A 17,180-nucleotide genomic window follows, 5' to 3' on the forward strand; every position below is an offset into this window, starting at 1 on the left:
GGTAATTACTGAGCTAATGTAGGGAAGGAGACGTGGGGAGAATAGGAAAGGGAATGTGTACACAGGGGAGAAGATAAGGAAAAGGAGGGGGAAGAGAAGACTCCAATAATTTCTCAATAATTTTCAACTCTGAGGAGCTGGGATAACATACAACAACTAAAAACAGAAGCACGTCAATGCTATTCATTTTATTACTATCCAAAGTCACTATCCAAAGAAAGCAAGTTGAAAGAAACACCATATCCTCAAGTTCTTTAACCCAATATATAACCTTTATTTCTGCCAAATGTGCTAGCATAGTAAAAAGACTAACTTGGAAATCACATGAAATCTGTTTTTAAGGGAAATATTTTTCTATTTCCATATCTCAGAGATCCATGACTTCACTAGAATGGGATCCTTTCCACATAGTGCAATTTCTCTTAGTAGATGGCCTTTGTGAATTTCTGAGGCATAACTAAATCATTATCACTAAATCACAAAAGGTAAACCTTCTGGCTCTAAATCTATATTTAGTATGGATCTCAAATAACAGAAAAATAGCATTTTTCAGCTCCTCCATTCAAAGCCTCTCCAGCTTAGTTAAGGATTTACAGAACTGATGTTCTACTGGGAAAATCTTCAAGAACCCACTGTGCTACAAACCATGATGAGGTATCAGAGTAAGACTTTCATTGAATTTAGAGCAAAAGAAGGCATAAGGGAACTTAAAAAGGATTTAATAACACGATGAAATATTTCAATAATTTTCACATCCTATCTTACCCTATTTAGGGGTTATGCAGATTCCTTATTAGAAATTTGATCTTGCAACATTAAACCTACACTACAAAACTACTAATTCTGTTACTAGTTTAAAAAAATTTTTTTTCCATTAAAACTAACCTCTAATAACCGTTTTTCCCAGTGGTTCAGCTCAGTGCCTAGACCACCCTGATTTTCAAGTTCCATTCCTTCCAGAATTGGACAATTAAAATGTTTCCGAGCTTCTTCCTAAGAAACAAAAGAAATATAAAGCTCATTAAATTAGCAAAATATGTGACACAATTTTTATAACTCTGTAAACAGCAAGGATGTTGAATTGTTATTACAATGGAAAGAAATACTAAGAAAAAAATTGTATTTAAAATGAATGTTTGTATGCCATTACAACTGTCTTTAGTATTTTTCTATTATGTCCTTACCCATTTGAAGATTTTTGGATACCTTTGTTGGGCCTGGTGTGTGTGTGTGTGTGTGTGTGTGTGTGTGTGTGTGTGTGTGTGTATGTGTGAGTGTGCGCATACTGGGAATGGATGGGAGCAGGATTAAGGAAGTTGTAAGGTGAGTTATGGAATATTCAGATTTTCATGTACACAGGCTACTACCAGGGCTAGGATTCCACTATATTTACTTTATATTGTTTGTTCCACTAAAAAATTATGAAATAAGACTTTGAAAAGCTTATAGAATTTGAAACAATAAAAAATTAGGTGCCCATAACTAGTGAGGATGGTAGAGATTCAAAAAGAAATAATACTCACAACAACACGGGGTGTTACGAGAAGAAACACACTGTGCGGTATCATCTTACTACCCTGAACATCCCAAAGTCTCTCCACTTTTCGAACCACCTTATCACTCCACTGATACAATCCAAGACTACAATTAAAATAAAACATCACATTTTTCAAATTTATTGGTATTTTAGATATAAAAGTATGTGTGAGTTAATCTAGGTTTCTTAAAAAGCTATTGTTAATAGTCACTTGCACCAAATAGATACCATCTTCTTTCTTGCACTTATTTTTGATGTAATACTTGTTCAGATTCATGGTCTATTCAATGTCTAATAATGTTATTTCAGTTGTATTTAACTTTTCATGACACTGTTTGAGATTTTCAGGACAAAGATACTGAAGTAGTTTGCCATTTCCTTTTCCAGATCATTTTAGAAGAGGAACTGAGATAAATAAGGTTGAGTGTCTAGGGTCACACAGATAGTAAATGTCTGAGGCCAGATTTGAGCTCATAAAGATTATATCTTCCTGACTGCAGGCCCAGAACTCTATCTTCTATTCCATCTAATTGGCCCAACTAGTGTATTCACCAGTAAATATTCAGGGAAATTATATCTGAAACAATTTCCTCATCTTTAGAATGTAAATAATTGTTTCACGATCTACTTTAAAGGTTTATTATAAGAATCAAATGACATTGTTTGTAAAAGTGTAATATATATATATATATATATATATATATATATATATATATATATATGTATATATATATAAAGATTGAATTATTATTCATTTTATTAATCTTGTTCAATGTTTTTAGATGAAAGTATAGACGGCTATATTTAACAGATCTACAGATAACACAGATGGAAAGGATACACTGTCATCTCGTCAATTCCAAAGGCAGCTCCAGTGAATTGCAAACACCATGCCTGCCCATTCTATGCAGCTTTTGTCTTTGTCTCCTGAACTTACTGGAGGCCTTCCTTGCTCTCCCCCGACATTGCTCATGTATCAATGGAGCACCTACTGTTACCTGTCCTTATGGCATGTCCTTATGGCTCTTTCTATCATACAGTTCCTCAAGATACCAAATGCTCTTGTTCTTCTTTAGAGATCTTATTCACATTACCGCCTGCCTCTTTGCTGCCCTCTCCCTGTATGTATGTATATCCTGTATGATAGTCACTTTAAATTCTTCTGAGAAAGCTGTGTTCCATGCCTGTCATCCAGAAATATTGGTAGCACTGAAAAGATAGGTCTTGGCCAAGATGGCAGAGTATAAGTTGGGGTGTGGCTGACCCTCCCAACATTTCCTTCTAAACAATATTAAATAACACCTCAAACTGAGTTTGGGAGCAGGAGAGCCAACCAACAGTCAGAGGAGACATCCCCCAGCTGGAGGTCTGCAGGGTCTGCATATGCGATCCCATATAAGAAGGTAAACATTGAGTCTTTTACAATTATTCTTTCATATTTACTCTTTTACCTCCTCTGAACTTCAACAGAGGGATCATAAAAAATTTTCTGAAGGAAGGTGAGATTTTAGCCATGGTCTGAAGGAAACAGAGAAGGAGAGGAGGAGGAGGAGGAGGGCATTTCAGGCACGAATGACAGAGAAAAGGTCCAAAGTGAAGAAAATAGGATGTTTTCTCTGAGGACAGCAATGCAGAAGGTAGAAGAAGGAAGAGGGCAGGGTACAAGAGCTGTAAACATGGGCTCATTCAGATTGCTCTTGGGAGTTGTAGGAAAGCACTGGTTTTATTGCCTGGCACAGACAGCCCCATCCTTTGGGAAGACCAATGGATGCCGAGTGAGGGGGAGAACTGAGGAGAGGGCCTTGAGATGGGGGGCCAATCAACAGGCTAATGGTGAGCTTCAGATGTCGGGGCAACATCTACTTCAAGATATTTAATAGACAGTTGAAAATGTCGTCTAGAGGTTAGAAAGAAGATAAATCATCATTGTAAGGATGATAACTGAATCTAGGAGAACTGATGACATCAGCAAGAAAACTAGTATAAAGATAGGGAAAAAAGAGTTCAGAATGGAGCCCAAGTGACCCCCACCATTAGTGGTACAGCCTGGATGATGAACTAGTAAAAGAGGAATACTGATGGAGAAAGCCGAGAGCAGGAGTAGCATAAAACCCAGAGAAGAGTATCAAGGAGAAAGGGACTGATAAAGGGGTGGAGAGGCCAAAGGGTTAAGAACTGCGAAAAGACCAATCAGATCAGGCAAGTGAGAGATGACTCATAACTATGGAGATCCTTTTCCTTAAAGGATAAGGTTGGAAGTCAGACTGCAGAGAGTTAAGAAAGAGTGGAAAGGAAGTTGAGGCACCTATTATCAAGCCTTCTCAACCCTTCTTCTTTCGGGAATACAGTAGAGATGGAAGGACTGAGTGAGGGTCTTTTGAGGATTAACAAAGACATGAGTGTATTTGTAGAGGAGCCGATGGACAGGGAGAAGTTGAATATAAGTGACAGAATAGTGGTAAGATAGGGGTAAACTGCGGGAAAAGACAGGATAGAATGGGATCACTTGTACAAATAGAGAGAGGTTTACCTTGTTAGGGAGAAGGGCTAACTCTTTATGTGAGATAGGAGTAAAAGAGGGAATAGAGGCAGAAAGAATTTAGGTGATGGGAGCTAACAAGGAAGGAAGAAGAGGGAGCTCCCAGGAAATTAAGCCTCAGTTTTTCAGTGAAATATGAGGCAAGGTTCTAAGCTGAGAAAGTATTCGGGAAGATGAAGCCATGAGAGTTTTGAAAAGGAATGAAAAATTTGGAAAAGCTTCTTTGGTAAATAGGATAATGTGTTAATTAAGAATGAACAAGGCCTTTCAGGCATTTTTTTTTTTTTAAATTCAAGCTAATAGTCCCATTGTCTTAACTGATACTTGTAAGATATGATCTTGAGATCCTTAATCATTCTGATTCCTTTTTTCAGTTTTCTCTGAAATGTGGCTGCCAGAACTGAATACAACACTCTAGATATGGTCTAACCATATCTAACTAAGGCAAAGAACAAAAGGACTATTTCTTCCTTGGCCTTCACCATTATCTAACTTTTTATTCTGTTTTAACTGAGTCTTCCTATCTCAGTCAGGTTGGAAATGCCATGGTTTATCATGGCCTTGATCCCACTATGGATCAGCAAAGAAGCTTTAATCGATACTATTTCTGATTTTTCCCTGTTTGATCCTCCTTAGGCAGTCCTATGGTCCTGTGCCTCTAAGAGTTCACTATATTGATGACAAGATTTATTACAGAAACCCACTTAGCTTAATCTACTTTATCTCAGGATTCCAAAACTCATGGGATCCACCAGCTTTAGCCTCCCCAGAGCAGATAACAAACATGCATTATCAGACTAGCTTGCCTACCCTCACTATAAATTCAGTCTAAAATCACATTAGCTATTTTGGCTACCATATCAAACATATTGTTGATTCATTTATCAAACATACAGTTGATTCATTTAAGTGTCTTCAGATTAATTGTTGTCTATCCATGCGCCCCTCCCTCTCCTCTTATACTTGTGAAATTGACAATTTGAAATCTCTATGGATTTTAAATTTATCCCTATTAAATTTCGGCTTTTTTTTGGATCCTTTCATGCAAAAACATTAACTGTACCTCTATGCCTTTATCCAAGTCACAGACAAAAAAAATTAAATCATACAGAGCCAAGGGAAACTTCCACATCAACATCAAACTGAGCTGAGCCTTTCACCAACTCCAAATCCATAAAAAAGGCACTCATATTGTCCATATCTCCTCTTCTAATCCACAAGAATAATATAAATGCTTTGTTAAAATCTACATGTTTATTGCATATGTCATTTACATATCTCAGAGAAGGATCTTCTATATAAAATTAAAAAGGTGAATGAAATGGGCTTATTTTTTTTTTTCAACACAAGTACCAGAAGAAAGGAAAAATGAACTAATACTCATTGTTAAATGAGAGCAGATTATACTACTGGAGTTTTACTGTTATGGGAGTTTTTGTTTACTTTCAAAAGTAAGGTCTGATAAGGCATGCTTGTTATCTCTGCTATTTTAGACTCTGAACTTGAGCACCAAGTTAATCTTTCCTCATTAAAACATTATCTGAATATATAAGTAGGCTTAACATTTTTTACCCAAAGAAAGAAACAAAAATGAAAAAAAACCAAATACCTGCTATTAAAAGGTGGTAAACCACTTGCATATCTAAAAGTCAGAGGTTTTCCATCTTTATCATGATAGAAGGCGAAAAGTCCAGCAGAAAAACCCTATTAAAAAACCAAAAACCACAAAATATTTTAAAGAGGCAATTATATAAAGTTTTGGACAAACATCAATTTATTACATACTAAGACAATTTTGTTAACATAAAGAGTGAGTGAATTACAGGCTTATTTGCTCCTACTCTAAAAATGACTGGGCTCTCAAGCTTCTGTAGTTCTCCTCTGTTATCAGACTTTCAGCGTGGTACAAAAGGGATGTGAACATGGTAAAAAAAATTTTTGGTGTCAGTGAAGAATTTAAGCAGATTACAATTGCTTAACTGCTCTCAGCTCCATGCTGCTTCTACCTCACTCAGGTACTATGAAAAGTACAGGCTGCCTTGGGGAAAAGTAAGATCTATGCTGAGTCATAAGATTCAAACTCCTTACGAGCAACTAGGCTTCAGTGCCCTTAGAGTGTTCATTTATAATCAGGATAATAACCATTTCATACAAGGGTATTCTTAAGATGCTCAAATTTCACTTGTGAAATAAAGAAGTCCCATAATGCCATAAATTATTTGATATGAAAGGTTATTTCCTAATCATTCTCTCTCTATTACTTTAATTATCATGACCCAGTTTACAGAACTAGAATATGTAATAGCTAATATCCATAAGTGATGGATACTATTCATTTAATTAGCTTAATGCAATGAATTATACAGCTTGTCTGTAGCTGACACTTTTGTTCTATTTGTTTAACTCTTGGCTCTAGTGTCATTAGACACTTAAAACCTAAGTCGATCAATCTTTTGTCCCTATGATGTTACTGGATTTCTATCCCCTTTTAATATGTTAAGACAACATAATGCAAATTATTAGAACAAGAAAAGGAGAATTATGAAACTGAAAAAATAAATTAAAAACATAATTATGGTAGAGTTAAGAAAATAAATTACATTTTACCACATCCTTTTTTAAAAATTATTGAATACATATTCTATCATCATATCAGCTTGAAAACATTCAATCTATCAATCTTTTGTCCCTATGATATTACTGGATTTTATCCCCTTCTGACATGCTAAGACAGCCTAATGCAAATTATTAGAATAAGAAGAGGAGAATTATAAAATTGAAAAAATAAATTAAAAGCATAATTATGGTAGAGTTAAGAAAATAAAAACTACATTTTTCAACATGCTTTTTAAAAGCTATTGAATACATATTCTATCATCATGTCATCCTGAAAACATTCAAAATTTTTACCAGCAAATCTCACACTCACACTCTGTTCCATAGGTAAGTAATAGACATGCGCATCTACAACTTTATATACATGTTGGTGGAAGGAAGGGGGTATATAAATATTTTTAAGAGATACAACATAGCATAATGAAAAGAGCACTGATCTTAGAATCAGGAGATCTAAATTAGAAACATGATTCCAAATTACAAGCTAGGTGACTTAGAAGTCATTTAAAATACTTGAATTATTCATCGTCTTCTATTTATAAGGAATGTGATTGGCAAACCTTAAAGTATTATATATTAGAATAGGAGACATATAATACATCTGTGGTTTAGGAAGTGTAAGGAGTTGTCTAAGGCATGGGGAGATTTGACCTCAGATCTTTCTAAGTCAGAGTACAATACTCTATATTCCCTTAGGTCTCTCTAAAGTGCTATATGTAAAGGTATTCTTATAATTCACAATGATAGTAATGATTTTAAGATGAATTGTCTATAGAATTGGTTTTTAAAGACATAAACCAATTTATTTTCTATGTCCTAAAATCCTAATTCTAGGTTTATTTATAGAATTATTAATATTATGATAAAACTATAACTAAATATTCCCTTTTGATCTTCTCTGCTCAGGATACTGAGCATCTATAACAATATCTCTTAGAATACTTTCTTTTTCTGTAATTGAGAGATTCGGTTTCATCGGTTCATAAAACAAAAGCATAATTTCAGTACCACCTTAATTTGTTAAATCAAGGTGAAGTTTCATTTTGTTTAACTACATCTTTAATGATTAAATATCTTGAGAATTATATAGATAGCATAACAAAATATATACAGTATAGAGTATTCAAGGAATGTGGAGTAAAAAAACACATTAGTTTATGGTTCACTTACATCTATTTTTCATTAGTATCAGAGTTGAAATTGTTTCTATATTTTTTTTCCCCCCTGAGACTGGGGTTAAGTAACTTGCCCAGGGTCACACAGCTAGGAAGTGTTAAGTGTCTTGAGACCAAATTTGAACTTGGGTCCTCCTGAATTCAGTGCTGGTGCTCTATCCACTGCGCCACCTAGCTGCCCCTATTTCTATTTTTTTGTCTTTCCATCCCAGGCCTAGCACAATGCCTCTGAAAATTGAAATGAGTGAAGTCTATCTGTTCCTTTTTGGTTGTTTTGTGTTTTTTGCAAGGCAAAGTGATTTGCCCAGGGTCACACAGCTAGTAAGTCTGAGGCCAAATTTGAACTCAAGTCCTCCAGAATATATCTCCCTAATTATCCTCTAATTAGAAGGAAGGTATTTACAAATGAGTGAAAAACCTAGATTATAGGATACTTTGAAAAATTCTACTTGCATATGTCATTTACATATCTCAGAGGATCTTCTATATAAAATTAAATAGGTGAATGGAATGGGCGTAGTGATCTATAATCCCTATTCCTGGGGAGGTAAAGCTGGTAAACTGCTTGATCTCAGGAGTTCTGAGCTGCAGAAACAACTAAGTCTAACACCCAAATGGTGGTTTTATGGGAGATGAAGGACACCAGGCTGCCTAAGAGGGGTAAAGAAGTCCATGTAGGAAAAGGAATAGGTCAAAGCTTTTGTGCTCATCAATAGTGGGTTTGTCCTATGAGAAACTGTTGTACATGCAGCCTTGGTAAGAAAGACCCAGTTTCAAAAATAAAAATTTTAAAATAGTTTTATTACTTTTAAGGCCCCAAGTAAAAACAGACTACCAAAAATTTCCCTAGTCAAGGTCAGAAAGATGCTTGCTTAAATAAGTATCTAAAAATTATGAAAAAGATGAGAAAATAGCTTTTTTGTTGTTGTTGTTGCTGAGGCAATTAGGATTAAGTGACTTGCCCAGGGTCACCTAGCTAGGAAGTGTTAAGTTTCTGAGACCAGATTTGAACTCAAGTCCTCCTGACTTCAGGGCTGGTGCTCTATACACTGAACCACCTAGCTGCCCCTAGAAAAATAGCTTTTTAAAAATAGTTCACATAATCTCTTAAATCACATTTAAGCTACTTCTTATTTCTTTAATATTTAAACTTTTAATTTCTTAGAAAATGTAATCCTTACAAATAATACAACAAACATAATCGCATCCTTGTTCTAATTACAAAGCTTTTGAATTAGTAGAATCTTAATCAACAAAGATTATTATATACAAATGTAAGGACCCATACTCCTGGTTTTACATTAAGAATAATTTTTTAATATAAAAGAGGAACAAGTAAGAGTTAAAAAAGGTAATCTGGACAAAGTAGTTAGAAAGTGGCTGGAAGTCATAAAGACTAGCGTTTAAGTGTCAACTCTTACTTATACTGATTAAATAATGCTGGAGAAGTCACTTAATCACACAATCATCTAAGATTAGACACTGCAGAAGAAGGGTCTATCTGCATTGATAAAAGGAGTTTCCTCTAAATCATATCTAAATCACAAATATGGTCTCCTAATTCACTCCTAAAAGGGCAGAAGATAAAGAGTATGTAGGAAAGAGCAACAGAATAAAAATATAATAGATCTTCAAATAACAAAATTTACCAAGGCATGAATAATCTCATGTTTCACAGTTGACAACATTCCAATAAATTCCTGAGGTTGAGTAGAAATCATATTTGGACACAGGTTTGCATATCCTGCTACTGGCCTGTTAAAACAGATAATATGTTTTAAGTTAAATCATGAATAATGTTGTTCTGCAGCTTAACCATTTACAACTCAATGTTACCATTTGGAAGCATAGGAAGGCTGCTAAATATATAGCATGCTTCTGTACCAGAATACTTCTTCCATCCCCTCCCTTAAGGAAGAGGTTTTTATGTATATGTTAATCACAGTACTAACAATTAATCAATAATGAACAAGCATCAATTAAGCACCTACCAGTATCAAGCCCTTAGGAATACAAATCACAAAGAATAAAACAACCCCTATACTCAAGGAGAGTAAAATGCAGAAAGGTATGAAGTAAAGTACTGTGGGATGGGGAGACTTTGGCACTTTGGAGATCAGTAAAGGTTTCATGTAGAAAGTAGTGGTCAAATAGCATTTTGAAGAAAGCAAAGAAAGCTGTGAGGCAGCAAGGAGGAAAGAGTGCATCACAGGGATGAAATACTGACAGTGTACACAGATTAAAGATGGAATACCACATGTGAGGACCACAAAGGCAGCCAGTGGGGCTGTATCAAAATGTTCAGGAAGGCAGGTAATGTCAGAAAAACGGATGTCAGAAAAGTAGGTTAAAACTAGACTGTCAAGGACTTTGGAAGATAAATATAAGAAGGTGCTTAACAAATGCTAGTCAACTGATCTGAGAGGAAATATGAAGCCCTTGGAGGTAGTGAGTAGGACATTTCTTTGGCAACCAAGTGGAGGCTGAATTGGAGTATGGAAAGACTTGTGGCACTGCCTGAACTGGAGTGATGGGTGTACAAACAGAGAGGTCAGATGCAAGCGATATGGAAATAGAAATGGTAAGATCTAACAAGTGACTAGATTTGGGAATAGCAAACAATAATGTCAAAGTATGAACCTGAAAGACTGGAAGAACGGTGGTACCTTCTGCAGAAATAACTACATTTGCAAGATAGGTGGGTTTGGGGAAAATATGAGTCCAGTCTTGGACATGCTCAATTTAAAATGTCTGTGGGACATATAGTTTGAAACATCTGTTAAGCCCTAGTAATTGGGGAATGAAGCTATACTAGGTTTGAAGATATAGATTTGGGAGTCATCTGCTTAGAGTTGATAGTTAAAAACCATGAGAACTGATAAATTTACAAAGAAAAAAGTGGAAGAAAAAAAAAAGGCCTTGCGGAATGCCCACAATTAGGAAGGGCAGTATAGATGATGAGTCAGTACAGGATCCCAAGGAGTAGCTGCACAAGGAGAAGGGCCAGAAGAGAATACTATCATAAAAGCCTCCAGGAAGGGAAGGGAAGCAACAGTATCACACACAACAGAAGGGTCAAGAAGGAGGAGACCTGGGGAAAGACTAGGGATGTGTAAGTCAAAAGAAGGAAAAAGATGAAAAAACTGTTGTGGAAGTACAACTGGCATGGATTGGGCAGAGCCTAAAGAGAGAAAAGTCAAAGAGGCCTCCAAATTTTCAATCTGACTGACTAGAAAGACAGGGCACCTTCAGCAGACGCAGGAAGGTCTGTTGAAGGGGGGAGAGGGGGAAGAAGATGCTTTGAGACTGAGATACCTCTGGGCATAAGAGTGAAGCAGCCAGATCCATGGGAATGGAGATCAGAAGAAAGATTAGGTCTAGACGTAAAGTTTTAGATGTCTTTGAGATAATGGAGCCCATGGTGAGTGTACCAAGGGGGAACTTACATATGTAGAGAAGAAGACTTAGGGCAAAACCTTGGGGCACCAATGTAAGAGACTCCACTGGACTAGATGATCCTTAAATTCTTTTGATTTCTACATTTCTCATTTTACTTATTTACAAAAGGCTGACCAAATTAGATAATCTTTAAGGTTCCTTTGGCTTTTAAAAATGTTTTGGTTGTATTAAAATTCATAATTAAAGTTATGGAATATCTTAAAGTGGAATAAAATGGCTTTGTTTTACAGATAAAGGAATAAGAAAAAAAATGAATGAAATAGTAACTTCAATATATATTGTATTATTAGAAATACCTCTTAGGTATACATATGACCAGTGGCAAAGGAGAAATTTGAAGGGAATGATCAAAGAGGAATTGAATGGCTTTATGAAAATCATTCTCCAAGGGCAAGCCATCAATATAAATGTCTATTGTCTGATTTGAGGAAGCAAACTATTAACTGAACTTTTACTTTGAGACCCATAACTATATTTTATCAAATATTACAACCATGTCTACTGTTTAGGAATGCTATAATTTTAACTTCAAAGCTTGTGATAGAGAAAGGTTTTCTGAGTCATTAGGTTACTATCCATCTTTAGTCCTCTTTCTAAGCAAAAGATTAGAACAATCTAAAATTAAAAATTGTTTTTGACAGGCTTGTGCCCACAACCTAGAGTACAGAATGTTCTTCCACAGTGGGTAGTGAGAGTAATGCAAATAAATTAAAAAATAGACAAAGCATAACATTTAAACTATACACAGAAGGAAAACAAAATAATTCAGAAAAAACACAAACAGCAATTTTGTTACTATCGTACTAAATTAAATATACATTTCATGAAACAAATTACACAATAAGTTCAAAATATCATAAACATCACTTTTTGGTCATCTTTGTATATTAAAATATTAAGTTCATAATGAAAAAAATTAGGATTAATGGTTACCTGTCCATCTCTGCTTCTTGCTGGCAATAGGCTGCATAAGCAATGATATTTTCTTGGCTGCACCTCTCAGTGGTTAGAGCACTGACATACAGCACAAAGTCAGCATCTTTAATGCCCTTGCTGCTTGGCAAGCCTGATGATCTACGCATCCGTTCAGACTCATTATAAACCCAACATTGCTGACCCAATGAATTTCAAGGGAAAACAAAAGTAAAGAAACTATTAGTTAACTTTTGAAAGCATACAATGAAATACACAAAATATAAATATGATACAGCTTTTCTATGACATATTATTCTCAAGGTTCACATTTTATTATATCACATAATCTCTTGAAATTCACCTAGCCTCTTTCAACCACTCATCTATCATATCCCTAAATTCTCTATTGGGTTTGTTTTGTTTAAGTCACTTGTTTCAATTACTATGAATCAAGTAGTTTAGATAGTATAGTATAGTATAATGTAGTATAGTATAATATACTATATACTATATAGTTTATACTATACTGTACAAGTATAGTCAATTACTATGACCATATTTCTTTAAGTCTCAATTCTGTTCTTTGTTCTCTTACACTTCACAAAACTATATATAGACTAGTAAGCTCTATCTTGTGGTTTCTGGTCATTGATACAGGCCACTGCTGCTAGCCTAATTTAAAAATTGATCATTGCCAGAACCTTGTCTCCTCTTAGTTTACCTTAATATACAAATGTAACATTATCTGAAATGTGTATTGTAATGGACAAAAATAAAATGGATCAGAGCTGAAGGAGCTTCAGCTTTTATCAGAAGGAAGAATAATTGGCAAAGAGAAAAGATAACTTATAAGAAGCCAATATTGGCTATTTCAATTATACTTTTCAAAAAATAATGAGAGGTAGTTCTGAGTTGAGCCATTGGGATTCAAGTTCCACTTCTGACACATCTTAGCTATTTGATGCTGGGCAAATCACATAACCTCCTCGGGCCAAAACAACTTTCTAAGATGCTAAGTTGAAAATGTTTATAGATCATGAAGGGCATAAAAAGTTTTCACACCATACCTTCCCTACCCTAGTGAAATCATAGGTTCAACTAAAATAAGAAGTTTAAAGCTCAAAAAAAGAATAAAGTTTTTCTGTGTTTAAAATTCTATGAAAACATTACCCCATTAATAAGTGTAGAATGAAACTACCTGAAGATGCTCCTCAGGCACTCGGATGGGACCACACTTAGTATGTTCGGCACAAGAGTCTTTACAGTATCTATGAGGGTCGTTTCTCTTTCTTATATACTGATTTGTTGCACATTGTCTTCAGTTCATTTGTACGGAAGTTATCATGAGGGAAAAGAAAAAAGTTTAAAAAGGCAAAACAGTTAAAAACATTGGAAAAATAAGTTGCTACTCTACTGTCATTATTACTACTTGTTACTTTAGTAAGAAATATGAGTAATAATTGTTACAAGTAAACCTTGTAAATTCACCATTTGAAATATTTGAGGTCTAATTCACATAGCCAATAATCAGACAGAAAAAAAGAAAAAAGAAAAAAGACCAATATCACAGATATGCTTTTCTCTTGGATTACTAATTTGGCACTTTTTTATATATGCCATCACAACAGTAATGCCAGATTTCACTTTTTCCTGGGGTATACAACAAAGACCTGTGCTGAGGGAGGGGGATGACTCTATTGTATTTATTCACAGTGACTCATAAATATGTAACCTGTAGCCCAACACCTGAAATTCTGCATGTACACATACAGCATGGGTTCAGTTTTAGCAGCTATCTCCCAAATAGTTTTCTCTTTAGCTTATATTGACCTTACCCAGAGTTGCCTCTGAGATATCTCAATATATAGCCCAAATGGAATTCATGATTCATGATTCATGTCTATGTCCCTACAAATGTGAAGTCCCCAAGTCTTATACAAGTATTAAGATAATTCATATTCACATAACTGGGACAGGATAGGTTTTATTCCTTTCCATATAAAATACAAAAAAAAAAATTAACAAAAAACACACAAAGAACTCACATAAAAAAATTAATCTAATTCTTCTACATCTCTGGTGAATCCCACTTTCCTTAATATCCCACAGTCCTCCAGAATCATCCTGTGGTTAGTACCCCTCCAGAAAATGAAAATAATTGGAATTCCAAGAGTAGGGTAACCCTCAGTATTCTGGGAGTCTCATTTTGTCCCAGAGAACTATACAATGTTGTCATACCACACTTAGAGTTTGACCTATTCAAACAAATGCCCTTGGTTTTACTAGACTGCTGATATTCTCCTCAAACTTGCATAATAACTGATAGCAATAGTATAAGGTAACATCCCAGCCATTTGCTCTCCACTGTTGTCACTAAAATTTCCTTGTTCATCCAATGTCAGTACAAAATCTTCTGTTCCAAAAAGCTGGTGTTGCTAAAGAACTCCCCTAATTCTTCAGTAAGCTGGTTTCTCAAACTTTTAAAATGGGTTCCTAGAGAAATATTGTGCTGCTGCCCAGGAAATTCTCTTCTCTTGCCAGAGGGCTGGATTCAAGGATTATGAAACCCAAGAACCATTCTCTCCTTTAACCATGGGCTAGAGGTCAAGAATTTTCACTCTTCAGAATATCCTAACCCAGAATATACTGCCTAACTTGGGCTAGAAGGTTAAATCAATTCCTCTCAAAGGATAGGGCCAAGAACTTGAGTTCCATGAACTCTTCTCTCATGCCAAGTGAGACCACATTTCTTTGCCTCCAGAGGCAAACAGTAACATAAATCTGGTGGGAGATCTTCGGAACTCAGGACTCAAAGTCAAGTCCAATGTTAGCTCCACTACTCTCTGACCTGTCCTCTAAAATGGAGAAAAAAGAAAAGTCTGAAATTGAAGACTCCTTTTTATATGTCAGCACAAAGGAAATATGTTCAGCCACAGCATTTAAGACAAATCATCCTCTCTCATCCCTGAGATTTATTTCCTCAAGATACCAATGGGATGAAAGGTATATCTATATCACAAAATAGGAAGATATAATCACAAGTCTATACAGAGTCATTACTCTGAATTGATTTATTTAATTCTATTGAAAAAGAACTGCAATATGTTTTACAAACTAGAATTTGCAAATTAGGAAATATATTGGTTTGCTGGAAAGAGAAGCAGAGAGACATATGAAAGACTTTATGGAAGAGTCAGTATTTGACCTAAGCCTAGAAGAAATATGATATGCAGAGAGAGATTAAAGACAAATAGTATGTAGAGAAGATATATGAATGAAGTGTTAGCACAAAGAGTTAAGTTTGCTGTATTCATTAACTTTTTACTAAATACTTGCTACACATAAATATTACTTAATTGTTCAGTTCAGTTGTTTTTCAGTCATGTAAACTTTCTGTGAACCCCCTTTGGGGTTTTATTAGAAGAGATACTAGAGTGTTTTTCCATTTCCTTTCCTGGCTCATTTTACAGATTAAGAAACTGAGACAGACAGGGTGAAGTGACACAGCTAGAAAGTGTGTAAAGCTGGCGTTGAACTCATGAAGATGAATCTTCCTGATTTCAAGCCCAGGGCCCTATCCACTATGCTATACCCAGCTGTCCTACTTAAATGTAACAAATCTTTAATAAAATTTAAAATTGAACTGAATTACAAAACATCCCTAGGAAATTAAAAAAAAAAAAAAAGTAAGATATGGTCCATGTTCCCAAAGGAGTTTACATGCAGGGTAATTATACAGAAAGGTAGAAAGGATAGTACAGAATCATAGATGGTCTAAAAAACCATGTTAAGAAGTTTAAACTTTATGCTATGGGCAATAGGGAAATCAATGAAGGCTCTTCAGCTGTGGAGTTATATGACCAGGAGTAAGAATATATTAGGAATACGAATCCCAATAGACACTGAAATGAGTTATCTAAATAAAAGAAAAGAAAGAAAACCAGAATAGCATGAGATTGTGGAAAACAAGAGGGGAAAAGGATTCCAGAAAATGGTAGCCAGTATAAGTTACAGATGATGAAGATTATATTGAAGGCAAAGAGAATAATGGTACAAACACTATGATCAAAATGCCTTAAAGGTGTCACTATTAGCTAGGCATGGTGACTCATACAATCATAATCCTGGAGACTCCTTTTTATATGTCAATATGAAAGAGATTAAAGCTGGTGGAGTACCTGAGTTTGGAACTTCTAAACTACTGATTAGGTATCCAAATGGAGTCCATAGGAGCCAAGAGATACCAGGCCCATGGAGAGGCAAAGGGGTCCAGGCTGGAAATAAAGCAAGTCAAACTTCTGTGTCAGTCAGCAATAGGATCAGGCCTGTAAGTGACTGTTACATTTTCAGCCTGGGTATGAGAGACTAAGTCTCTTTTAAAAAAAAAAAAAAAAAAGAAGAAGAAGAAGGAGGAGGAGGAGGAGGAGAAGAAGAAAAAGGGAAAAAAAAAAACCAAATATCTCACTTTATTAAATAATTAGTGTTCATACCACATACCTGCTAAGCAAGATAGGGCCAGTAGGTCTACGAACTTGGAATGTCTTCTCCAAATATGAAATAGCTTGTGGGAAAAGTTTATTCTAAATTAAAAACAAAAAACAAAAAACCTTTAGAGTTCTAGTAAAAAATAAAGCCAGAAAATTTAAAGTGAAACTTAGGATGAATGACGGTAAAAAGAAATTATCTACTTCTGAAAATACAGGAAGCTAAAAAAGTGAAGAGTGAAGGAACAGAAGAAAAGTCCCCTAGATATTTTCCTTGCTTTCCATTTGAACTTGAAATCAGGTCACATCATTTACAGATATACTATATTCATGCTTTCTTCCCCCTGCCCCTTTATTTTAACCACAGAAGCAAAAAGTATAAGGCTGAAATTTATATATCTTAGTCAGGAATTGTAAGTAGAAATTCATGGAATACCATGGCCATGTCTTTATCA

At 35.1% G+C, this 17,180-nt stretch overlaps 1 protein-coding gene across 1 annotated transcript in view; it reads right to left on the minus strand.

Moving 5' to 3' along the window:
• Nucleotides 1-17,180, minus strand: part of LMLN (leishmanolysin like peptidase) — a 47,333-nt gene that overhangs the window by 18,975 nt on the left and 11,178 nt on the right. Inside the window, 7 exon segments of the mRNA XM_074301462.1 lie at nt 886-993; nt 1,524-1,641; nt 5,686-5,780; nt 9,517-9,622; nt 12,260-12,438; nt 13,440-13,557; nt 16,739-16,821. Of these exon segments, the coding sequence (XP_074157563.1) occupies nt 886-993; nt 1,524-1,641; nt 5,686-5,780; nt 9,517-9,622; nt 12,260-12,438; nt 13,440-13,557; nt 16,739-16,821 (807 nt within the window).

The sequence above is a fragment of the Sminthopsis crassicaudata genome, chromosome 3 (assembly GCF_048593235.1).
Source record: "Sminthopsis crassicaudata isolate SCR6 chromosome 3, ASM4859323v1, whole genome shotgun sequence".
Lineage (NCBI taxonomy): Eukaryota > Metazoa > Chordata > Mammalia > Dasyuromorphia > Dasyuridae > Sminthopsis > Sminthopsis crassicaudata.